The 26,058-nt window shown below is 49.0% G+C and overlaps 4 protein-coding genes across 4 annotated transcripts; all 4 read left to right on the top strand.

The window, feature by feature from the left end:
• Nucleotides 1–214: 214 nt before the first annotated feature.
• On the top strand, nt 215–1,647 carry N7533_011647 (uncharacterized protein; the record flags this gene model as incomplete). Its single annotated transcript, XM_057108297.1, has 2 exons — nt 215–618; nt 699–1,647. 2 exons carry the CDS (start codon nt 215–217, stop codon nt 1,645–1,647), a joined length of 1,353 nt encoding a protein of 450 aa, XP_056955675.1.
• A 523-nt stretch (nt 1,648–2,170) lies between these two features.
• Nucleotides 2,171–3,982, top strand: N7533_011646 (cytochrome P450; the record flags this gene model as incomplete). The annotated part of the gene is made up of 6 exons (XM_057108296.1): nt 2,171–2,366; nt 2,425–2,558; nt 2,639–2,989; nt 3,059–3,115; nt 3,172–3,347; nt 3,400–3,982. The coding sequence occupies 6 exons, from the start codon at nt 2,171–2,173 to the stop codon at nt 3,980–3,982; spliced, it is 1,497 nt and encodes a 498-aa protein (XP_056955674.1).
• Nucleotides 3,983–4,798: 816 nt separating this feature from the next.
• On the top strand, nt 4,799–6,867 carry N7533_011645 (uncharacterized protein; the record flags this gene model as incomplete). Its single annotated transcript, XM_057108295.1, has 6 exons — nt 4,799–4,971; nt 5,029–5,071; nt 5,125–5,345; nt 5,402–5,980; nt 6,123–6,490; nt 6,560–6,867. The coding sequence occupies 6 exons, from the start codon at nt 4,799–4,801 to the stop codon at nt 6,865–6,867; spliced, it is 1,692 nt and encodes a 563-aa protein (XP_056955673.1).
• An 878-nt stretch (nt 6,868–7,745) lies between these two features.
• On the top strand, nt 7,746–16,158 carry N7533_011644 (uncharacterized protein; the record flags this gene model as incomplete). The annotated part of the gene is made up of 10 exons (XM_057108294.1): nt 7,746–8,090; nt 8,176–8,320; nt 8,374–8,642; nt 8,706–9,069; nt 9,124–9,350; nt 9,409–9,970; nt 10,022–10,181; nt 10,242–14,862; nt 14,909–15,229; nt 15,295–16,158. 10 exons carry the CDS (start codon nt 7,746–7,748, stop codon nt 16,156–16,158), a joined length of 7,878 nt encoding a protein of 2,625 aa, XP_056955672.1.
• Between the last annotated feature and the right edge of the window lie 9,900 nt (nt 16,159–26,058).

Below are 26,058 nucleotides of genomic sequence, written 5' to 3'. Positions count from 1 at the left end.
GAATGGGCATCCTGATGGTGATCGCCCGGCCATCTGCTTCTATACTCCTCTCCTTCCACTGCGGACCGCAGCCACCTCGATAGGGCTAAATCGAGGTTGGCTCTTCGCATCATTTCCCCCCCCCCCCCGTAACCCCCTTTTCCCATGTCATCCTCCTTTCCCGTCAACAGCAACCGTCATCTCTTCGTGCAGGAGTGTCTCCGCCGACCCCACCATGGACTTCCAGAACTCCAAGCATCTCGTGGCTGCGGCCCAGAAGATGCGTGCCGAATACCTCAAGCGTGCCCAGACAACCGCCATCTCTGTCCAACAAAAGGCCAGCTGCCGCAACGATCCCATCAAGGGCCCTCTCTGGGTGAGCAAATTTACTCTCCCCATTCCGACCGATGATACCTCGCGTGGCCTTCTCCTCCAGCTAGTCGACGAGGCCAACGAGCACCAGGTGCGATACGACCGCCCGGCCTCGGTCTCGCTCGACTTCGAATGGGTGGCCTACCGTCGCAATGTCCAGAAGGACACGCCAGAGCCCGCCATTGGGGAGAAGGAAAAGTACGACCGGGTGATGGCGGAGACCACGAGCCCGCTGACGATCCTCTACCTCTACGGTGGTTCTTTTGTGTTGGGTCTTCCTTCCCTGCTCCTCTCCCCACTCGATATCCCTTCTGAAGTGCTGACCGATGATCGATCAATCTTATCAGGTTGAATTCTGCCTCTAGCTATCGCAAGACTGCCGCCGCGCTATCCCAGGCCACTGGAGCCAAGGTCCTGCTCGTACGGCAGCGACTGGCACCTCAAAACCCCTTCCCGGCGGCCTTGCTGGACGCCTTCCAAGCCTATCTGACCTTGCTGCACCCCCCCCCGCAGGTAGCCCCCACGAGCCCGTGCCGGCCTCCTCGATCGTCGTGGCGGGCGACAGTTCGGGTGCCTGTCTGGCCCTGGGTCTCCTCCAGGTCTTGCTCCGGTTGCAGCGTCGGGGGGGCCACCATCACCTTCCATGGTTCTACAGAACCACCCGTCGTGCCGGCCGGGATGTCCCTGCTCAGTCCCGTGGCCGACCTCACCAATGCCTTCCCGTCGTTCGAGCGCAATGCCCGCTGTGACATCTTCCCCGTCCCCATCGAGAAGCTCCCGTACCTGGAGAAAAGCTTTCCCACCTGTCCGGCCTGGCCGACGCGACCACCTCGTGCCAACCTCTATTGCGAGGCGGGCATGCTGGCCCACCCACTGGCGAGTCCCGCCGCCGCGGAGGACTGGACGGGCACGTGTCCGATCTGGATGGGCTCGGGACAGGAGCAGATCGTGGATGCGTCGCGACTGGTGGCACGCGAGATTCACCGTGCAGGCGGGTCGATCACTCTGCGCGAATATGAGAGTATGCCCCACACCTTCTTCTGGGTCTTCGGGGCGGCCCCGCAGACGAAGCAGATCTTGGGAGAGTGGGCCCAGGCGGCCGTCAGGTTTGCGCGGGGGGAACAACCGCCATCGAGCGCGCAGTTCATCTGGGCTAGGAGCCTGAAGGCGGAATCGCTGGAGGTGGAGAACCTAGTGCCGTTCACGCTGGAACAGGCACAGGAGTGGATGTGGAAAAAGACTCACGGCTACCAAGTGCCAGGCTTTCACCGGAAAGGGTCTCGATCCAGTTTGTAGGGAACTTATCCTATCCCGGTAAATTGGAAATCCCTCAAGTACGGGGCATGATTCCCTTTGTAATTTCGTAAATTGCAAGGGGGGGTCCGATTTCCTTGCTAAGGAATCTCAGTGAGAGCAGATTTACCCATTGAATTCACTTTGGTTCTAGCCTGTCCGCTGTACACCGTGGTATGTGTGCGCGGAATACGATTGGACCCGATCGATCTGGGCATCTGACCCTAGATTCATCCAATTGGACGTTGAGACAGAAGAAGAATTCGTATCTAATAACCAAGAAACCACCAATCTCGTGTCCTGTAGCCGTCATACCCTTGTTATCTATTAAACAAAGAAATGGATGGTACCTATCAATGTCTCTCTAGGCTTCCAACAGGTTTTACCCGGCCTACCTACTCTTCCCCGCGTTGCACCGCCTAACTTCGGCCATAATATGAAGGCAAGGAACGAAGAGAGAAAGTCAAGAGAGTCATCACATCCCTGTGCTTGCTCTGTAAAATTCACTTGACTCCAGTACACCAGAATGGATTCCCTTCTACTGCTGTCGTTGGCCCTCCTGGCCCTAATCTCGCTCCTCGCCTACCGAATCTACTTTCACCCTCTCGCTCATATCCCCGGTCCTCCATTGGCCAAGGTCACCTATCTCTATGAATGGTATTACGATCTGTATCAAAATGGCCAGTTCAGCTTCCAGCTTAAGGCTCTGCATCGCAGATATGGTACCAATCCCACCCTCCATCTCCCTGGAGCTGATCTAATGTACTGTCTCCCCTCCAGGCCCTGTCATTCGCATCAACCCCGATGAAGTGCATATCGACGACCCCGATTTCTTCGACCAAGTTTTTAACCAGACGAATGGCCGGGCAGAGAAGCCCCTACGTGTCGCGGAAGCTTTTGGTCCCTATCCCGCGGTATATCCTTCCCTCCTCCCTTGTCTCTCGACCGGGCTATCCAAACGTTTACGGCGAAGAAACAGCGTTGACAGAACTAGACCATTGGCACTAGGGGGCATGACTTGCACCGCCTGCGACGAAGCGCTCTAAACCCCTTCTTTTCCAAGAAATCCGTCACCGACCTCGTTCCTGTCATGTGGCGTCCCATTGAGCTTCTGCGAGAGCGTCTGCATCGCGCCGCTCAGACGGGCGACATGCTCAATATGAAGTACATTTACGCCGCAGTAACCCTGGATATCATTAACGCCTATTGCTTTGCTCATGAGCCCCACAATGTGCACCAGCCCGATTTCGGTCGCAAGGGATTTGACGATGTGGATAGATTCCTGCAGGTCAGCCTGCTGAATATCCATATTCCATGGGTGATGCGCTTCACGTATTCACTGCCGGTAAGGCCCTTTTTCCTTTTTGTTTCCCGACCCTGGGAGATAAAATACTCACCCGGTGTTGATATGTAGGATCGCGTCAACAAAATCCTAGCCCCAGCATTGGCGGACATTCTGAATTTTCGTCAGGTACGTCCGTCTCATATGAGGCCTAACCATAGAGGCGCTGACTAGCATCTCCATAGACTCTATCTCGGCAAGTGGAGGCCATTCGACATGGTGAGGATACGGCCTACGAGAATGCCGGTCATCGGACCGTCTTCCACGAACTGTTGGACAGCAAGCTCCCCCCGGCCGAGCTGCAGAGGGATCGGTTGCGGGATGAAGCCTTCAGCTTGGTGACGGCGGGCTCCGGGACAACGTAAATCTTTCCAATCGTGCCCCATATCGGGTAAACCTAACCAGTGGCCTAGAGCATTTGTACTACGTGGGACCGCCTATCACATTGCCGCCAACCGAGCTGTACGACAACGGTTGCATGACGAGCTCACGACCGCCGTCCCAGACCCTCGGCAGTTTCCCTCTCTGGCGACTCTCGAACAACTCCCCTATCTGGCAGCCGTGGTCCAGGAGGGTCTGCGCCTGTGCGACCCCGTCAGCCATCGGATTGGCCGTCAGTTCCCCGACCAGCCGCTCCAATGTCGCGGGATCTTCATTCCTGCGAACACTACCGTTGGAATGACGGCCATGCTCACCCATCTGAACGACACCATCTTTCCGGAGCCTCGCATCTTCCGACCCGAGCGTTGGCTGGGACCCGACGGCAAGCGATTGGAACGATACCTGGTTCCGTTCAATCGGGGCACACGCTCTTGCCTGGGGATTAATCTGGCCCGTGCAGAGCTGGTTTTGATTCTAGCGGCCGTCTTCCGGCAGTTTGACTTTGATGTCTCCGCGGTGCAACGCGATCGCGACATCGATGTGAGCCGAGACTACATTCTAGGAGCGCAGGCGTGTGACACACCTGGCATTCTGGTGACTGTGAAGGAGTGCTAGGACCAGCCGGTGTTCGTTACTGTGTATTTTCATTGGTGACCACTGGAGGTTCAGGCTTGAACCTTAAATGCACCACCGTCAGCTGGCTCACTCGACCCCTATTTTTATATTTATTTTTTATATCCTTATGTTTTTTTCTTACTAGTGGCTAATCTAAACTCTCTCTCTCTCTCTCTCTCTCTCTCTCTGCTTACCATACTTACCACATACCACTAGTTAACTATACCCTAGTTATTTTCACTCTTGCTATTAAGCAAAAGGGGGAGCAAAAAAATCAACCCGACGTAAGCGCTCTGTGTCACACTAATTCTCCGGACCACCCTTGTTCCAGCCGGTTGGTGGCAGCGAGAGAAAGGAATAGAACGTGGCCTACTAGTTACATCAGCCCAAGCCCCACCTACAGAAGTTAATGGTCAAATAAAGTTTCTGGGAAGGTGGCAGTCACATTTGGGCCAGACCGCAGCGAAGGAAAATAATGCATGTCATCCTTCCAATGTCCGACAAACGGCCTTACACGAGCTGTGTCGATCCAGTACCCGCAAGGTCCAGTTTTACGTTGACCGTTCGTCGTAAATACACGGTAAACAGACAAAAGAAACAACGAAATCTGGATTCCCATCCTTGGTAGCAGGAATCGGCCATCGCGGGTACCCCGAGAGCACAATATTCGCCTGGTATTTCCAAACTCGAGGATCTGCCGAGGCCTGCAGGTGTCTATCGGTGCAATTGCTCCGCAGTAAACCACCCTGAGATGCAAGACAAATGCGGCATTCAATCCTCAAAGGATATGTCTTTCTAGCAATCCATACTATCACAATGCCCGAGGAGCAAGAAAAGCCCCCAGATACTAGGGACGACACTATCCCCCCCCGCTCCGATCCCTCAGATAATGCACAGTTGGAGAAGGACAACACGGTGAATGGTGAAAACGAGGAAAATTCCCAACCCCCAGTATTGGAAGGATGGAGACTCAGACTCCTCACAGTCGGGTGTGTATCACCTTCTGAATCTCAAATGCAGAACAACAACAGTTAATTTCGGTTCAGAATTTGTCTTTGCGTCTTTCTCTCTTCCCTCGACATCACCATAGTCAGTACCTCGCTGACGGCTATTTCCAATGATCTACACGCTTTTGAAAAAAGCAGCTGGGTGGTGTCCAGCTACCTGACCTCCTATTTCAGTACAAGCCCGTCAAACCCTCCGTCTTAGCATTCGACTCATTTTCTTACTCTTCGCCAGGCTTTCTCATTATATGGGCCAAACTGAGCGACTTCTTTGGTCGTAAGCTGATGCTCGTCACTGCGGTGGTGCTCTTCCTTGCCTTCTCGGGAGGGTGTGGATGCGCTCACACCCTAACACAGCTGTATGTAACTTATATCTTCCATCGAGAATGATGGCAACTAATTAAGCTTCTCTCAGTATTCTCTGCCGTTCCTTGCAAGGGGTTGGTGGTGCAGGTATTTTCAGCATGGTCCCCATCGTCGTGGCAGAGATGGTGCAACCAGCCAAATACGGTGCCTACAATGGAATTGTCTCCCTTGCCATTGCATTCAGCTTTCTTCTGGGACCGCTATTTGGCGGAGCCATCTCAGACGGCGCCACCTGGCGCTGGATCTTCTACATCAACCTTCCCGTCGGGTTCGTCGGACTCATTCTCGTCCTTGTAGCTATGCCGGCTGGCTTTCCCAACTCTTCTGCAATCACATCCCCAACATTCTGCAACCTCATTAGGCGAAATGTCACTCTTCGTGGCCGCATCGACTATCCGGGCTTCTCCATGCTCCTAGCCGCGTCTGTCTTGCTCATTGTGGCCATCGAGGAGGCAGGTATCTCCTTTACATGGAGCTCAACCCTTGTCATTGCCTTTTTGGTGGCCGCCGGGGTACTGCTGATTCTCTTCCTCGTCTGGCAATGGTATCTCTATCACGCCAAGTCTGCACGGGAGCCAATTTTGCCCTGGGTGTTCTTCAAGAAGCGGGTGATGATGGGGATATTCCTGTGAGTGTGTTCTCTTCTCCCAACACCCTCCCAACACCCTCCCTCTCCTTCCTTCCCGTATCTCAACACTCGAAATTGGATGTAAATCATAGAAGTACTCTGCTCAAGAATTCATGCTAATAATATATGCCGATGCAAAAAGCAACGCGCTACTATCTGGTGTCCCTTTTGTGACCCTGGTACTCGAACTGCCCCTTCGATTTATGAGTATCAATGGCCGTTCTGGTCTCAAATCGGGAATTTCCATTTTACCCTTTACGCTTACCATTGCTTTTGGGTCCGCATTAACCGGCGGTCTTACCGCACGAGGACGCGTTCCGCCCATCGTGCTGCTATTTACCGCCACCGTCCTACAGATCCTTGGAATAGGTCTTCTTTACTCGGTTCCCGTCAACGCGAGTATTCCTGCCCGCGTCTACGGATATCAAACACTGGCTGGACTGGGCACAGGCCTCAGTTTGACCACCCTCTTGAACATTGTACCATTCATCGTAGAGAGACGCGTTCTCGGTATGTTTCTTCCTTCCTGGCCTGTGGCTACCTTTCTATCCATTCGCTGACAGATCCTCATCATGATAGCTGTTGCCCTGGGTGGAGTCACACAGTTGCGCATCCTTGGCGGTGCGTTGGGAGTCTCGATTGCGACAAACTTATTGAACAACAACGCTAAGAATCAGCTGGCAGCGCAATTGTCTGCCGATGCGCTGGTGCAAATTCTCAAAGATGTATCATCGGTTCGGACCCTGTCGCCGACTGATCAGTCGATTGTGCATGCGGCTTTTGCGGAAGGATATCATCAACAGCTAGCTATGATACTAGGATTTTGTGCAGCTGAAAGTATTGCCTTGGCGCTGATGTGGGAATGGCCGATGCGACGGTTGGCGTAGCTTTATCCCTCTGCAACCTTAGTTGTTCCGTTGGATGAATTGCCAAATTGGGCCTTGTAATAAACTAAAGTTTGACTGGAGTTGCTACAATTTGACCGTTAGTTGAGGCAACAGCTTTCCATAGTTATATTTACTTACTCCAAAGTAGACTTAATCAGTCCTAGCATCTGCATCACCTTTTTCCGTCTATGATAAACAGATAATGGCCGATGTCGAGGCAGACAATGTATCATCTACCTCTCCACCCATGCCAAGAAAAGAAAAAATAAGAAAACTTGAAGGGAGCCATCCTGAAAATTACAACCCTCGATATTTAAACATAAGTCGTGAACTTAATCCCTCGACCAATCGCTCAATCGCTGGTCTTCTCTTGGGGCCGCTTAGTCTGACTGCAGGTACCCTGGCAGGGACTGTTTGCCTAAAGGAGGCAAGGCGCCAGACAAATCGATCTTCTTGCCGTAAGAAGAAGACGCGGCAGCGTCGTAGTATACCTCAACTTCAACTGGAAATAGGAATAGCCTTGACCTCGGGATTTTCCAATCACCGTGGAGATACAGCCCCGCAGTGGATGCTGCAGTTTGGAATGAGGGCAATCATGAGCCATCCTTGTTTAAATGGGTCGTATCTTGGGAGCAATCACTGGAACGTGACAGACTTACATCATTAAACACCAAAGTTGACAATCTATCTATGCAATCTAATCAGACTCTCTGCAGCTGGCATAGCACAGGATCGAAATTTATTTGCCAAGGTTAAAACAGAAGCCAAGATCGATGCAATAAGGAGGCGTTGCATCTCCTTGCTCAGGGGGTTATAGTAGCATTTCCATTACAACAACCAGAATTCCCTCCCCAGTCTAACTCTAGATTGAAATCACTATGGTACTTGAAAGCATTCAAGGCTGGCTAGCGACCTACTCGCCTGCCAGCGAGCCAGGTCCCGCAAACAAGAAACCCCCGGGAGTACGATCCAAGAAGCTTCTCAGTAGCGCGACTCCAAATGGTGTCGCTCCAGGGATGCATGAGCACCATACTCAAAATGATGAAGTTGACACGGTGCCAATTGCGATAGTTGGGATGTCATTTCGCTTCCCACGGGGATTGGAATCAGCAGAGTCCTTCTGGGAGGCACTTGCAGAGGGTCGTTCGGCGTGGTCGACCTTTCCCTCGAGTCGCATCCACTTTGATGGTGTCTATGATCCGGACCAAGAGCGTTTGAACGGGGTAGGTGCATCTCATTGTTTTTGAGAACATTCTATGGTAGACAGTGCAAACACTAAAGAGATTCTTCCTTTCTTCCATTGTCTAGTTCCCACTCAAAGGGGCCCATTTTGTCGATGGCGACGTGGCCGCCTTCGATGCACCCTTCTTCACTATCGGGCCCGGTGAAGCTGCCGAGATCGATCCACAATCTCGAATTCTCCTTGAAACTACATACCACGCATTGGAAAACGGTAGATGAAAAACTTTTACATGCAGAACCCGAGCCAAACTGATGGGTAAACAGCGGGAATCCCGATGGAGCAGGTCGTCAATTCCAAAACCTCTGTCCATACCGGTAGTTTCGGCGATGATTACAAGGCTTTTTCCACTCGTGATCCACAATTTGGCGGTCGGTATTCAGCCAGCTCTGTTTCTCTCAACATGATCGCGAATCGCATCAGTTGGTTTTTCAACCTGCGCGGTGAATCGATTAACATGGACACTGCCTGCTCCAGCACGCTCGTTGCCTTCCACACAGCGTGCCAAGGATTGCGTAATGGAGATGCAGACATGGTAAGTTTCACACAGGAACAACGTAGCAGTTTTTCATATCGTGTTTGCTGAGAAGTAGAACAGGCAATAGTAGCCGGTGCAAACCTTTTCCTGAGTCCAGATATGGCCATGTCCCTGAACAATCAGGGGTTCCTATCACCGGAAGGTCGATGCCGGAGTTTTGATGAGGATGCAAATGGGTACGGACGTGGTGAAGGCTTCGGAGCCCTGATCTTGAAACGCACCGGTGATGCCGTTGTCGACAACGATGTTATTCGTGCGGTTGTTCGTGCCACGGGGACGAACCAGGACGGACGCACGCCCGGAATCGTGCAGCCCAGTCGACAAGCACAGGCGGAGCTCATTCGGGAAACATACCAAAAAGCGAATTTGGATATGCGCTTGACCCGGTATGTGGAGGCACATGGAACAGGGACGCCGGTGGGCGGTTAGTATCTTCACACTTTGTGATTGGTAGACACCTCGAGGTAACGCGCACCAGATCCTATTGAAGCAGGGGCAATTGCGGATGCCTTCCAGAGCTGCATTTCTCCAGCTCGCCCGCTATATGTGGGCACAGTCAAATCTAACATTGGTCATTTGGAGGGAACCAGCGGCATTGCCAGTCTCATCAAAAGCGTGCTCATGTTGGAGCAGGGGATGATACCAGGCGTTGCAGGCTTAGAGGTTGTCAATAGGACCATTACAGAGAGACAACCCGACCTTGTGGTATATTCTTTCTCGCAGTGCGTTGGCCTTAATCCAAGCCAAGCTAACGCTTAATCAGTTTCCACAAAAGCTCTGTCCATGGCCGTCGGATGGTCTGCGCCGGCTGTCTATCAACTCTTTTGGATTCGGAGGTACCAATGCGCATGTCGTTATGGAAGATGCTCGAAATTACGTGCAACTGTCCGGACCAGCTAAGCGCCAAGCAAAGGATCATTTTGAATTGGGATATCCGAACCCCCAGATTCTTGTCTTATCTGCGCAAGATGAAAAAGGCATCAGCCGTCTGGCAGCCACCTACAATCAATACCTCGACGGTTCCCGGCATCTTATCAATGATACATACATTTTGCGCCTAGCATACACTTTAAGTGAACGTCGAAGTTCGTTGCTCTGGCGATCATACGCCATTTGCGATTCTCCGGAGCAGTTGGCAAAGGGGATCAAGCCATCTCCACCAGTAAGGGCTCTGACAACTTCGCGCCTGGCGCTCTGCTTTACAGGCCAAGGAGCGCAGTGGGCTGGCATGGGTCGTGAGTTACGGCAATTCAGAGTCTATGCGCAGAGCATTATCGACTCATCTGCTGTCGTCAAGGCTTTAGGATGCTCCTGGAACCTGGAAGGTAAATTTCTTGGTCACTCGTTTTGTTGTATTTCGCTGATGTCTTGAGCAGAGGAGTTGTTGCGAGATGAACGGCAATCCAGAATCAATGAACCAGAGTTTAGCCAGACACTGTGCACCGTCGTCCAGATTGCTCTGGTGGACCTGATGGAAAGTATAGATGTCCACCCCACAGTAGTAGTCGGTCACTCCTCGGGCGAAATTGCTGCTGCGTGAGTTTCTTCTCCTCGACTGAACCAGAAATAAAAAATTCAATCTAAAAGAAAAACCAGATATTGCATTGGGGCTCTCGACCGAAGGTCCGCAATTAGCGTCGCCTACTATCGTGGGCTTCTATCCTCCCGACTTGCGGATAGGAACGCCAACGATGGGGCAATGGTGTCAGTCAACTTGTCCGAATCCGACGTTATACCCTACTTTGAAGCTATCCAAAATCGATATGGCCACCTGAATATCTCCGTCGGCTGTATCAATAGTCCAGGGAATATCACCATCTCAGGAGATGCCGATCAGATCAACACCCTCAAGGAGGCTCTCGATCAGGAAGGTATCTTTGCGCGCAAGCTTGAGGTTCCTGTTGCCTATCATTCCTCACGTATGCATTCTATCGCTCCAGATTACCTCAAGTCAATGGGAAGATTGTCCCCCCGTAAGGGAGTCATGTCACTTGTTATGATCTCTTCAGTGACAGGCGAGGTTGCAACACCCAAGCAGGTGGGGCTCAAGGAGTATTGGATGCAAAACATGGTCTCACCAGTACAGTTTGCCACTGCCTTGACATATGCTGCGTCGCTGAGGGTTCAAGAGGGTGGAGAGATTCTTGGTCAAACCAGTCATTTGCAGGTTGAGGACGTCTTGGAAATAGGCCCACATTCGACCTTGCAAGGACCGATCAAGGATACATTGAAAGCAGCCAGTCAGAAACCAGTTGTTGGGTACAAGTCTGCTCTTGTTCGAAATTTAAATGCTATTCAAAGCGTGTTTGATGCCCTCGGCTACCTATACTGCCGCGGACACCATGTCAATATCCACGCACTGAACCAGCCGAACATGCCTAAGTTCTTGTCACTTACTCCAATAGCTAATCTGCCGGAGTATCCCTTTGATCACAGTCTCTCCTACTGGCGAGAATCACGGGTGAGCATGGGTCATCGGTTCTGCGAGGCACCACGCAATGACTTTCTAGGGATGCGAGTGTCAGACTGGAATCCACAAGAGGCCAAATGGAGGAAGAGAATCAAGCTGTCTGAAGAACCGTGGATTGGGGACCACCGTATCGCGCGGATGAACATCTTTCCCGGTGCAGCCATGCTAGTTATGGCTGTGGAAGCAGCCAAGAGCGTTTCTCGATCACGGTCCGATCGAATAATTGCGGGGTACACGTTGAGAGATGCGACCTTCTCTCGGGCCCTGGCTGTCTCAGAAGACCCCGATGGTACTGAGGTAGAATTCTATCTCCGGTCTATGGGGCTGTCGGCCGATCGCGAGAGTTCTTGGTCAGAGTTTCGTCTCTACTACATTGAGAATGATACCTGGGTGGAGGCGTGCCAGGGCCGTATCCAGGTTTCCTACGTTGACGAAGGCGGCATGGTTGACCAAGGACGGCAAGCTCAGCTGGAATGGAAGAGACATATCACCGAGCTGCGCCGCATGCGCAGATCCTGCTTACAGACAGCTGATATGGGGCGTATGTATAAGTCACTAGCGGAGAATGGCATCGATTTCGGACCTGCCCATCAGGTCATCAAAAAATGCGCGTACAATGATGAGATGGAGTGTTTTGCGGAAATCGATCCTCATCAATGGCGAGTCAAGGCCCGGAAATTTAGTCAAACTGGCTTTACCGCCCATCCAACGTTCTTAGATGGGTTATTCCAGATGGGGCTAGTTGCGATGACGAAGGGTGGCACCAATATATGTCCCAGTGTGGTTACTAGTATTCGTCACATCTGGATTGCGGAATGCGAGAGTCGACCCTTCCAGGATCAAAATGATGCAACTCGTGTGATGGCGTGGAATAAATCATCCTTCCTGGGTCTCGGGAATACTACTTCTCACGTCGTCGCCTTGGAACCATCCGGTCAACGATCTGTGGTGGTAGTTGATGGTCTTGAGGGCAAGTTTCTAACGGAGAAGCAGCAGAGCGGGAATTCCCGTCGTCTCTGTTGGAACTTTGACTACCGTCCCGACATTGAGCTGTTGAGTACGGAAGAACTACTAACCCAAGTAACGACGGGCTTCCCCTTGCAGCCGTCACCTGTGGAATTTGATCATGACGTTAAGCTGCTGCTCTACCTGTGTATTTTGCGAACTTTGCGGAAGCTAACAGACAAAGATAAGGACAAACTCGCTCCCCACCATCAGAGATACCTGGCGTGGATGGAGCGTGAAAAGCAGAAGTTGTCCGTAGATGCCCCTGCTACAATGGGGATCGATTTCAAAGGTGTTTTGAGTGATGACGTATTTTATATGAAGCTGCTAGATCGCCTTGAAGGTCTCAATAGCCGAGGGAAATTCTTCGCAGTGTTAGCTCGTAACCTCTACGAGATTCTGACAGGACAGCAAGATGGGCTGCAAATCATGTTTCAGACTTCCCTCGTCAAAGACTACTACCGCGAACTCTACAAGGCCACCAATGGACTGTTCAAAGCCCTAGCCTTTATCGATCTCTACGCCCATAAGCATCCAGACATGAAGATCCTGGAGATTGGAGCAGGCACAGGGGGCATGACACGATACGTTCTAGACATATTGACCCAGAACGGCTCCCGCAAAGCCGGCGCCGGCACCCCAAGATTTTCCCACTACACATACACCGATATCTCTGCCGGCTTCTTCTCTGACGCGGCAACTATGTTTGAGAGTTTCCCAAACAAGGTAACCTTTTCTGTCCTAGACATTGAGAAAGATCCCGTGAAACAAGGCTTTGAGAATGCGACTTGTGACATGATAGTCGCCGATAATGTTTTTCATGCCACCCAAAATTTAGGTACGACTTTGCAACATGCGAGAAGGCTACTTAAGACGGGTGGTAAGCTTGTACTCTTTGAACTCACCGACCCAGAGGTCGTTCGTACCAACTTTGCCTTTGGGTTGCTTCCAGGCTGGTGGCGATATCAAGATGGATACCGGACATTCAGCGCCGGTATTTCTGACGCGGTCTGGGATGATATTCTCAGGAAACATGGTTTCTCAGGTATCGACCTCAACCTTCAAGACTACGAAGATACCATATGTCATGAGCACAGTGCCATTATTACAACCGCAGCGGCTGAAGTGAAGAATCGTCCAGACCTCCCCCCACTGATCTTGATCGTGTTGGACTCTGCATCCACAATACAACAGGATGTCGCAAAGAAGCTGGAAGCAAGTCTACAGGCTGCTGGCGTTCCCCAAACCATCAACCGTTCCCTCGAAGAGGCTGCGCAAATGCCAAACTTGAGCGACTGGTTCTGCATCATGATTATTGACCTGGAAGAGTCACCCATTTTGGCTAAGATGAATCCCACCGAGTACCAACAGGTGAAGACCCTGTTGCTGGCGGATGGAGGAATGTTATGGGTAACGCGTGGAGGGGGTGCCAGACCTCAGCGACCTGAGCATGCTCTGATTCAAGGCGCATTTCGAGGACTGCGTATGGAAGAGCGACATTCAAAACTCATATCCCTCTCATTGGAAGCTACCGCAGTCGATGCGCTCCATACAGCGAATCGCATCGGCCAGGTTTTCCAGACTATTGCTACTCGGCCGGTCAATGACTGTGAGCAAGAGTACGTGGAACGTGATGGTCTCCTATGTGTTGATCGATTTATTGAAGCCGATTATCTGAACAAAGGCCTTGGCGAGTTAATGGCTGTCACCCAGTCGGGTGAGTCTAGATTTGGCGAAAATTCCGCATTATCACTCAGCATCGCCTCCCCTGGCCTATTAGACAGTTTAGAGTTCATCGAGGACGACAACGCTACCAAGCTGAAGCTCGCTCCGGGTGAGATTGAGATTGAGGTTGAAGCTAGCGGCGTCAATTTCCGAGATTGTCTTATCGCACTGGGCAGACTTCCAGGTACTAGCTATGGCTTCGAATGCTCCGGTACCGTATATCGCAAGGGACCAGAGGTGCAGAACGTGGAGATTGGAAATCGAGTCTGTGTCAGTACTGTGGGAACCTATCAAACGTATACGAGGTGTCAAGCTAATGATGCCATTCGAATTCCTGATTCCATGTCCTTCGTCGAGGGCGCCGCCCTCCCCGTGGTGTTCACCACTGCCTTCTATGCTTTGGTTAACGTCGCCAACATCCAACGAGGAGAGTCAATTCTAATTCATTCTGCGGCCGGAGGCACAGGCCAGGCAGCTATTCAAGTTTCCCAGCTGCGAGATGTTGAGATATTCGTCACCGTCGGGTCAGAGGAGAAGAAAATGCTGTTGATGGAGACTTACCACATCCCCGAAGATCATATATTTGATAGCCGTGACACTTCCTTTGTCAAGGGCATCCGTGGATATACCGGTAAAAATGGTGGGGTAGATGTCATCCTTAATTCGTTGAGTGGCGATTTCCTCGTCGAGAGCTGGCAGTGCATCGCGCCATTCGGCCGCTTCCTTGAACTGGGTAAGAAAGACATCCTCTCCAACAACAGTTTGCCGATGCTGCCCTTCGCGAAGAATGCATCATTCCATGCTATCGACCTAAATGAGGCTCGGAAGTATCGGCCCTGCCTTTTGCGACAGTTATGGAAAGACATTAGCGCCCTGCTATCCCAAGGGCGGATTTCCCCTCCTCGGCCAATTCATGTGTATGGAATCGGTGAAGTTGAACAAGCGTTCCGATACCTTCAGAGTGGCAAGAACACGGGGAAAACTGTGGTTGAATTCCGACGTGACGATCTGATCAAGGTAGGGACGCAATCTATTAGGTCAAAGGCAAATCTAACGTTTAAAGACAACTGTGAAAATCAAGCGTCCCTGGACATTCGACGCCAACGCCACATACGTGATTGCCGGAGGACTGGGTGGCATTGGTCGTAGCACAGCTAACTGGATGGCCCAGCGAGGAGCGAAAAACTTGATTCTACTCTCCCGATTGGGTGTGTCAAACGATGAAGCACGGGGGCTGGTGCGCGGTTTGCACAGGCAGGGAGTGAGGGTGGAAGTACCACGCTGCGATATCGCAGTTTACGGCTCCCTGAAACATACGTTGGACGCCCTTCAAAGCCAGATGCCCCCAATTAAGGGCTGTATTCAGTCGGCAATGGTTCTCCGAGTGAGTTTCCACTATAAGTCTCCCTGCTCCGTCGTCTATATGCTAATCATTCACCCCTCGGATAGAACAAGGTATTTGGAAACATGACGTATCAAGATTGGGCAGACACCTTCGCCTGCAAAGTCTCCGGAACATGGAATCTTCACAAGTTGCTCCCAACCAGTATGGATTTCTTCATCGCCTATTCGTCAATTGCTGGAGGAGTCGGGGGGACCGCGTCAGTCAACTACTCGGCCGCTTGCGCCTATCAGGATGCCCTGATGCACTACCGTAATTTCCTTGGCGAAAAAGCGGCCACGTTCAATCTCGGCGTCATGGTAGATGACGGGGTACTGCGGGACAATGATCCAGTGCGGACTGCACTGATTAGGACAGGTTACCTGCTTGGTATCACTCAGCGGGAGATGTTTGCTTTGCTGGAATATCACTGTGATCCGTCCCTGCCAATCCACAACTCTCCGCTGAGGTCTCAAGTGCTTGTCGGAATTGACGTTCCCTCTCGTATCGAGGCTCGCATGGCGGAAATCCCCATTATTATGACCCGACCACTCTTTCGAGGAACGTGGAATATCACGGACGCAGATGCGTCTGTGCAAGAAGATGACGTGGCTGATATAGTGAAAGATCTGGTAGCGGTGCGATCGACGGATGAGGCGGCGGCAATTATTGCGCAATCGCTGATACAGCGGCTCGGCAAGGCATTGGGGATACCTCTAGAGAACCTGGATCTGTCGAATCCGATGCACGCGTACGGAATGGATTCGTTGGTGGCGGTGGAGTTGCGGAATTGGTTCAAGTGGAAGCTGAAGGCAGAGGTGGCCGTTTTTGAAATCTTGGGGAACGCGACTTTTGAGGATATTGGGATGTTGGTGGCCGGTAAGAGTCAGGTGGTGGCCGCGATGGTGCGTGAAAATGCATCCAAGGCATGAGAATGATATATTGTAGAAACTTTGTATAACGAAATATTTCGCACCGCCATTTGATTCGTTTATAAATAAATTGGCTATGGTTATGGAGAGTTTCTTAATTACCCCTAGAAATAGCCTCTGATATTAGCCTCCCGCTTTCTATTTGCCTTTTGTGCTTCCTCTTTCTGCTCTTGGCCATGTACAAGCGATTGGGAGTCAATAGAATTGTACCTATACCTTAGTCGCAAATGGAATGGGGGGCCCGTCCTCTTTCTTCGGCCCCTGATTCGCCTGGGCCGCGTGCTCCCGTCGCCCACGGTGCGTGTCCAGAGACTGACCTGTCAACCTACCCCTGGATTAAGTCTGCCCCACGGGGGAAACAGGATTTTGGCCACCTACTTTCCATTGGCCAGTTGACAACTGACCTTGTTTTTATCGTCCTCCAAGCCGTAGAATGATGATCTTGGCACGGCCGAAGTTGATGGTGATCTTTTGATGGGGTTCGACCGGGGTGGGAGGGTCATCGAGCTAGGGTTTTCAGGGTTTTTAGGGTTTCCAGAGCACCACCCCTTCGATCTGATCCATCATATCTGCCTGTCGCACCGTAGCACCGTAGTACCGTAGCATAGATAGTAGAGTCGGCCATACTGAACCTGAGGATTTCAGGGGCTATGATCTCATGACGACAAAGAGAGCCACCATCTAGCTTGGTCTACGATCGATCGTGAGAGCCAGCCAGCCAACCCCCCCATACTATAATATACTATACTATACTATCACATCTATTCACCAGTTGACACTAGATTAGGCTTCATCAGGGCCCATGTCAGCCCAGGCCCAACCCAGCCCAACCCATTCGTGGGTTGGGCTTTGGGCCTGGGCTGACATGGGCCCTGATGAAGCCTAGTCACGTATATGATGGCACGAGGGATCGTGGCATCTCTACCAAAGCTACATGATACGTAGTAACTGGGGGGAAAGAGGGAAACCCACAAAGACCCCAAAATCCTTAGGAAGGATTGGTACCTAGGGTAGAATATATTGTACGAACCCTACTAACCCACGACGGGACGACCCGTGTGATAGGCTGTATCCTACGATACAATATATCGCAAGGACAAGGTTATCGCAAGACAAACCACAGTTTTAGGGTAGCTAAAGGAAGACTATAGGGGATCCTACAGCAGGAACCACCGCAGGAACAGAAGGATCGTACAACTAGTGTATGCTAACCTATCCGTTCGGATAGAATAGACCTAACCCTAGGAATAGCAAGGGATCCTCTCGATACAATAGGAAAGAACTAGGATATATAGGACGCTCGCTACACATATATATTTAGTTCTTCACGACTAATCAATCTAAGTTACTACAGTATACCTTTGGGATTACTCTTTATTCAGTTCTATCTCTTATAACAAACATACTATAAGTAGGGAAGCTCTTTGGACTGACCTACTTAGCGTACTACCTAGTGCCTCCTTTGAAGTTACTGTCAACCTGAGATGTGGTAAATTACCACTATCTCAGTGTTAGTGTGTTTTCAGCCCCTGCCCACATTGCCTAGTATTTGTATGGTAAATCGGGCCATGTCGGAAAGAACTGTATCGTAACATGCAGCGTAGATCTGATAGATCACATAGTCACCAGGATCACCTATTCAACAGGATCGTGGGATAGACACTCTTTTAGAGCAATCAATCAACCATTCGGACCCTCGATAGGCCATGACCAGTACGAGTCAATACGGATATCACCAAAGTTGACAGAAAAATCTATGAAATTTGTCCTGAATTACGTGGTAAACTACCATATAATGAAGAGACTAGGGAGCTATTAATTACTACTGCAGCAGAGGCATGGTCACAGATAGATATGGGGGTATTTGAGAGACTTGCTGATTCAATGCCTCGTCGTGTAAAGGCTGTTATCGAGGGAGATGGATGGTATACTAAGTATTGAGCTTCAATTTGATGATATTTGCGAGGTTTTTGCGAGGCAGAAAAAGTGGCAGAATAATTTGCAAGCAAGTGGGTCAGACGAGTTATTTTGGCTCCCCACTGTAGTACAAGGGTAAGGCATTGAACTCTATACGAGAATCCGCATCATCATTTCCAGGGCCAGAGAGAAGCGTCTACAGAAAACAGGCACGGTATGATATATTTACAGAAACTACTTCGGCGAAGTCCGATGAGAGGAAATTTTCAATACAAGTTCTACTGTCCACCAGTGATCGAGCAGAGACAAGACGTGGTATTGGCCCCATAACGTGCTTTACAGCCGTGGCTGTTCCCTCAAGTCGTGTTGATGAGGTGTATCCTATCTTTGTATACGGGTTCCCAATTTGAGTCTGTCAAATGTGACCCAGGAAGCTGGAACTATCAAGTTAGCTTTCTTTCTATCATTCCGCACTTGGAAAATGCTAACACAGCTTTGTCACAACGTCGAGGACCGAGTCGCTCTATTGTCACCATAAGATTCTCCGGGCGTGAGAAGCATTTATATGGTGAATGAGTGAAATTTTGTTAGTATCGTTTAGAATTGATAAACCTACATATTATACTGCTTATAAAACTGATTCTTGAACAGAGCCCAGGATACTCTATACAACCGAGGTAGAATTTATTGTTACGATAGATATTATGATAATGAGACGGCCAGTATCATACTTTCATCCTGTGTGACAGATATACTTTTTAATTCAGCGTCCAAACTTTGCTGTGGCAGGCTGGCCCATACAAGGTCCACGTAAGGTTCCTCCCTCCTCCATCTGTCGACAATGATACAATACAGTATATAGTATGATAAAGACGAGAAGAATGCGAACAAGAAAAGGAAAATAGGTATTCCTTGATGACCAGGAGAGTGATAAACTATAAATAAGCCCATGTTCAACATCCCAACTAGGCTTACTTGCAAGCAATCCCTGTTTACTATTAGAATACTGAAAAATAGGCGAAAGTTGGAAAAAGGGATGAGAGGAAAACACATGACAAAACATGCCGTACCTCATAATACTGGCTAGACTTTCCCTAGTTCGTACTAATATCAACAATTCCACAGAGAGTAGCAGTGTGAATGGTAAAACGAATAGTATGCCTAGTACTTGATGCGCATCTTGCGGCACATAAAAAGATCGAGATTCAGGATAAAGGGCAGGATCAGGTAGCTTGATCATATACATTCGTTAGCGTGCGGCGACTGATATTGACTTGGGGCTCTCACGTCGCTAAAAGAACCCCCGGCATTATTGCCATTAGTAGCTCCAATTATATTGTGCCGGTGACTTCCTGCTCCCACAATGGGTAGCTCCAATCAGTACCGTCCGAATAGGGAGCTCTATCGTCTGGCAAGGCTCTCTTCATATCCTTGATGGAGCTTCAAAGAGGGAAGATGAGATATTTACGGCCCGATAAATGAAGAGAAATGGAAGAGATAAAAATACACACAGCTATGATTAGAATAGAACTAGGCAAACTTTGTGAATGACAGAAAATTTGTTATGAACGAGTTTTCGTGCGTGGGGTTGTATTCGAGTTTGCCAATACAACAGGATGATCTGTACTCTGCAAAGGACCCAAAGAGCAGGCAACGGAATAGATCCGAGAATTTACCTGGGCCCCACACCGTACGCCCCCACACCCTGCGCCCCATACAGTACACCCCCACACCCTGCGCCTTACACCCTACGTCTTACACCTTACACCCTACGCCTTACACCCTACGCCCTAGCCAAAATGATTGGGGTTATGAAAAAAAGCTGTCGTCGCTACTCCTCTTGCCTTCCGTGGCAACTACCAAGATCTATGTTCTTGGATAATAATCCCAAAAAATACAAGTGCCAGACTCCACAAAATCGCTCAAAGAGGTATAGCCGCACAATATTGGCTTAGCCTCTTTAAAATCCGGGATCAAAAGTTTCTGTAGAATACGGAAGGCAATTTCGAGTTTGAGTGTACTTAAGTCGCTGGAGCCCCGGCGCGAGGTCCGTGTTAGGTAAGGCTTCTTTACGCCACGGTACTTTCAACTCAGGAAAAATGCCTTCACCTCCAAATTCCCCGCTTAAAATCGCAACGTTAGAAGAGTCGGATATAGACGAATTCGTTCGTATGCAGATTGCCGCATTTCCTTCGCAAACGGCTCGAATTCTCTACGCACCCAGCGCAGAGACAGCGGAAATTTTCCGCCTTAATCAACGCAAAATGATGAAAGAAGATCCAAGTGTGTACTTTCAAAAGGTCATTGAACCTGATACCGGTGATATTATGGCCTGCGCAAGATGGAAAATCTATCCAGTACCGAGGGACGAATGCGAAATCCAGTCCAAAAAACCTGCCACTTCCGATTCAGGCCCGAAAAAATGGCAAGACAGAGCAAAGGAGGCCTTTCACATGAGACTTCATGAATACATGCGAGATGTCATGGGCACTCAACCACTTTATCGTATGTCAAAATTTCGCTGTGGGTCGCGTTTATATTGACAGTCGTACAATGCAGATCTAGATATGCTAATGACCGATCCACGATTTTCTCGACGTGGTGCTGCCTACACACTTCTCCGATGGGGGATTTCTGAGGCAGACAGAACCCAACTTCCCATTTACCTAGAAAGCAGTAATATGGCGCGATCGTTATATGAAAAGTGTGGATTCCGGGTACTAGAATGTTTTGCAATGGACCTAGGGAAGTTTGGAGGGGCAGGAATTGAGACCGTTACCATCATGGTTCGATGGCCACGCAGCTAGTTCGATGTGAACTCGATACCGGTTGGATTTGCTACTGGGCAGAATGGTCTTAAATTTCCTAAGCAGCAGAAACCAATCTTCCACCGTGTTGGCCGGGCGGCGCTTGTAGTATCCCAAGGACATTGGACATAACGACCACTACGGCTGGAATCACTTGAAAAAGTACAGTGTCTATAGGGACAGCCATCTGTCTGCTGTATCTAATATGCACTCAACCTACATCAACTTAGATCAATTCCAAAAATCCCAGTATTTGAATGAGGGTTCGGTCTTGTGCCGGTCAACACCTGCCCGCGGAAGGTCTTACTATTTTGATAGGAGTTTAAATGAAGACTACCATCTAATTTCTACACTTAATATCATGAAGCTAGCGGATTATTTGCATTACTGTACACTGTCACGACACAGCAGAACGTCAAAGCTCCCATCAATTCGATCGTGGAGAAAATGAACTTATCTATCTATAGATTTGATCTTGCTGCCCTCCGTCTAGAATCGAGGGTCGTAGGCTCCAACGTCTTGGAACCTCTCCAAAGATATATTGATATCTGTCGAACAACTGTGACAGGGTTGTTACAATGGTCTCAGACAACAGAGCGCTACGGAATTTCCCGTTACAGGGATACTGGTGGTCATATTTTGATTCCATTGTAGTTAAGGTTCAATCTAACCCAAGGGACCTGGTGCAGCGGGCCTGACTGCAGGGCGGTCAGAATTTCTTAACTATGGGCAGAATTCGCCCCACCACCCTGGCTGCAAGCAATTTTTTCCGTATAATTACTTTGAAAATTTAGTAAGTTCTAAGTCTATGTATATTCTCTACCGTATTTAAATTTTAGAAGCTCTAAGCATATATAGCAGTCGTACAAGTCAACCCTAAATCATCCAAAACCCCAGGATTTTTTAGTTAAGGTACAACCGGGAAGAGAGAGAAAGAGAGAGAGAGAGATACATTATACACCATTTATCAGCTCCCGAAGAGCTCTTCCGGTATCACTGACGGCCGCTACAGCTCACTACTAAGGTGATTTTTATACAGAAAATACTATACATGTCATCCACCTACACTAGTTTTGTACTAATATATCCTCGTAAACTCACCAGTTATTAGTTGTCTGATATACATGATGTCTTACATACGTGTATTTCTCCTACACACGTATAACTCTAACCTAAGGGACCTAGAGCAGTCTACCTAACTACTTAGCAGTAAGGGTTTCTAACCCAAGGGACCTGGGGCTTTGGAGCCCAAAGCTCAGCGGTGAGATATAACGGGCCAGGGCCCGGTTAATATCACGTGATAACATGTAACCTTTTTCCTATAGGAAACCAAGGTAGACCGACATAAACAACTCTCCTTCTCCAAGATGATTGTAAACAGTATGCAGACCTAGCCCCAATTAAACGGTTCTCGCTACAGCCCTTCATATCTGGCAAATCAATACACGAAATTTGGTATTAACATAAAATGATTTGTGGGCCTAGAATTCGGTGTCCATATTAGATATAGAAATATATAACTATCAAGCTCATTAAGCCCACTTGAACTCACTCCCTTTATTACATCCAATGCAGTGGCAGTCGATTCATAGAGTTGGTCTCGAGGGCAAAGCTCGGCTTGAGCGTCCATACTGACCAAAAAGTCAAGAGACGTGCGGGCTAGCGATTCATGTTCTTAATTAGAAGATGGGCTCCAAATCGCATAAAACAGCCCAGGGTCCAAGAGTCGTTGTTTATGAATTGGGATCGGTTATCCTTAGGCGAGGTCTGCTGCTAAATACCGCTCCGCACGAACTTTCGAACTATTCGAAGTTCGCAAATTTCAACGAATCGAGTCGTGTTAAAATGGATATATCGATTCTGGTTAATTATTATCTATTATAGGGTCGGGATGCCTCATGTTTGTTAAAATAGATATGTTGATTCTGGTTAATTATGTCTATTACAGGGGCGGGATGCCTCATATATATCAGAACCCAATCCCTGCCATATGGTTCAGCGACCGTGATACTCAACATTGATATTAATTCAATTCAATTCGAATCTGGGAAAAGTTCGATTCGATTCGATTCGTGCGGAGCAGTATTTCTTTTTACGTATTCATTCGTTGAGAATGTAACTCTATATTTGTTCTGACTCCTCAGATAGGCGTTTGCCTCTAATATGGGTGAAATAGATTCAACTTGGACCTAGCCGCTGTAATTCCAAGAGTTGGGTCTCGGTTAGAGTGAACAGACTGACGGTCAGCGTGAACGGCACACCAGAGCAGGCAGAAACAAGCAGAAGGAACCTTATGTGGGTAGATGTCTCGGGTTACCAGAGCCAAGAAATAAATCTCTCATGAGCTAGAATCGTTCGTAGATATAAGAGACCTAGGCAGCCTGAGGCTAGATAGCGTTTCTAGTCAGCCGATCACGGAGCCTCTGATGTATCCATCAAGTTGCAATCCCTTCTTGAGCCTCTTCCTAGCTCATTCATAACTGTTCAACAACTCGATAGTCAAGTATGCCTCCCCCGCCTCTTCGTATAGACCATCTTTATAAAAATGCCATCGACTCGTCTTCACATCCGACGGTGACATGGACAACAAGTGGATGGCCTCGTTACTTAATGTGTTCAGCCTTGGATGATTGTTTACCAACTTCCTGGTGGCTGGCAAACCGCGGTGTGACATTTAAGACGTTTCTGCCTCGATAAATCGTGCACATTGCGCGGTCCCAAAACGTGAACCAAAGTCCATAATTTGTCTACAGCTCGCCCAGGATTCGCAATTATGGTGTCATAACAGGCCATAGCTAGATATAGACCCCTGAGATCGTTCAACCGATCTTCAGACCTTCAGTCAACTAATCAATCAATCATCTGATTCTATTGGACATGTTCAGTACTAGCCAGTACCTCGATTCCTCATACTGACAAGATATTTAGTTCGCGCGATAGCATTCTAGAAATACACACGTCTGTCAAGTGTCATATTCTGTCTTTTCTTTTCCTCCGGCGGTAGCAGTATCGGTGTACTGCTCATGAAGGCTCGAATGCCTTAGGAGGTTATATCTCAGTGGTCATGACTCATCGCCTTGCCTACTCTCCTGCACACTGCGTGTGTGGAGGTTTTGTCTCTCTGCGATCGACCCGTCTGCCAACGCAGACAGCCAGCGAGCATTCCCATCTTTCACTATCTAAGCTTCCTAAAGAAGCTAGAACACTTTGCATAATTCTCCAAGCTCGAGACTACATCTCCCCACTACACTAGTTACCCTTGATGAGTATACAGCTTTAACACCTGATTTATTCCTATAAACTGATAGCGGGTTATCCGTATGCACTACTACAAAGGAGGCAACCAAAGCGAATTAGAACTAGGATCGGGGTTTTGATTCTCATACACGAAGCAGGGGGTCGATAACGCTGAATAACCATATCTTGAAGAGTGCTGGTGGTGTTTGACCACTCCCACAAGTCACAATATATTCTACCATAGAAAAATTTGAAAATATGCCCAACCATTGACCTATATTTTTTGAAAGAAGTAAAGGTATTTAATTAGCCAAGAGCTGATTTTGACCGAACGCGAAGGTATAGGAGATGGTTGGAGATGGTAATTCAGGGCTCTGAAGAGTTCAGTCGTTCGAATTGCCTCTGTATTTACTATATGGTATAGGGGAAAGTTCTTAAAAATGCCATAAAACCCATGGTAAGAAAAAACAGAAACACATTAGTGGCCGTGCATCCTAACAATTCTGCCCACCCGGTGATATCAAGTACCTCATTGTCTCGAACGACGTAGTCGCCAGGCTTTTCGAAAAAGGGCAACACTCTTCTTGTCATAGGCAATCTGGATTGTATTGAGGCGATTACGGACTGCACTTAATTAGCACCTCTCCCAATACCACAGGGTTAAACGTGGAATAGGTGTGCGAATATTCCGAAATTCGATCGTTAAGCGTCCCTCTGTGAGCATACGAGTCGCACTTCCCACGTTCGTACGGGATAAGGCCTTTGAACCACTTCTATAGGTGACGCAACCGGTTCGGATTAGGTGTGCATGACGCGATGGGAGTTGCCGTCAAGAGGAGTACAATACGTATGATACCCGCCTCTTTCACCAAAAAATACTGAATTGGATTACTACCGCTCGTCTCCCATTTCGAATTGTTGAACATCCAGCCGTCCATGACCTCCTTTAAACTGCACAATTTGCCGAATCAAGACTGGAAATTCCCTCCGTGCGTACTGTTCAACGTCCTCTCGATGATAATGTGAAAGAAAAACGGCCCACTGTGCTGAACAGACTACCAAAAGGAATTAGTCTATCAATCCCGCTACATTGCTGGACATATCCTTTCTCACAGGCGTTTATGGCGATAAACGGATATTTCCTTGATCAAGATTGGAATTATTGTTAGATTCTTCTTGGACTTGAGACACTAGATTGTTCGCATCATGGTGTCCATCTTGGTGAAACTGTGACCCAAGTCCTTCAGCAGCACGGCCATGGACAGAGTGCTCTCAGTCACTATTGGTAATGCGCCAAATAACAATACAAAGTTAACAGCTGTCCAGGATGTTGGCTAAACTCTAGCACTTGATGGGGACCAAATACTCCGCATTCGATGAATTACTCGTGCTATGCAACTGGGTCTCAGAGAGCAACTTGGAAAGCTCAGAGCAAATACAGTGAATCATGAGATAGAGTCTACATGGGTAGATACACCATAGCATCCATAGGAGTTGAATCCCTAACGATTTCCAAATATTGTTAGGACTCTTAGGAAGGCAGGAGAAAGATTCCCTACCGGCGGCATATATGAATTCATGTTCGGAGTTATTAAACCAACGGATCGCAGTCCATGAATATGAGTGCCCATTAGTGTGTGCATCAACTGTGCTGGGTCGGTCCCCCATGGCTAACGTGATGCCAACAGCCTTTTCCCGATTTTGTCCCGGATGATCAAGATTAAGCGGGTTATGGTGGTGCACGAAGCGGTGTGGTTAGACCTTAATGTGAGCGCCATTATGGCATATTTACGGGGTCATACAAGTCGGTTGGATGTTCGGTCAGAGAGCGCATTAGACAACATGCAGTATAGAACTCCTGAATCATTCAACAGACCACACACAGGAATCACACAGGAAGACACTCAATCAAAAACCATTCCACTCTCGAGAGATCATA

The sequence above is a fragment of the Penicillium manginii genome (genome assembly GCF_028828005.1).
Source record: "Penicillium manginii strain IBT 31320 chromosome Unknown utg000008l:1.0-3226943.0:1.0-3228205.0, whole genome shotgun sequence".
NCBI classification, from domain to species: domain Eukaryota; kingdom Fungi; phylum Ascomycota; class Eurotiomycetes; order Eurotiales; family Aspergillaceae; genus Penicillium; species Penicillium manginii.
This window is presented reverse-complemented; position numbering and strand designations above follow the sequence as displayed.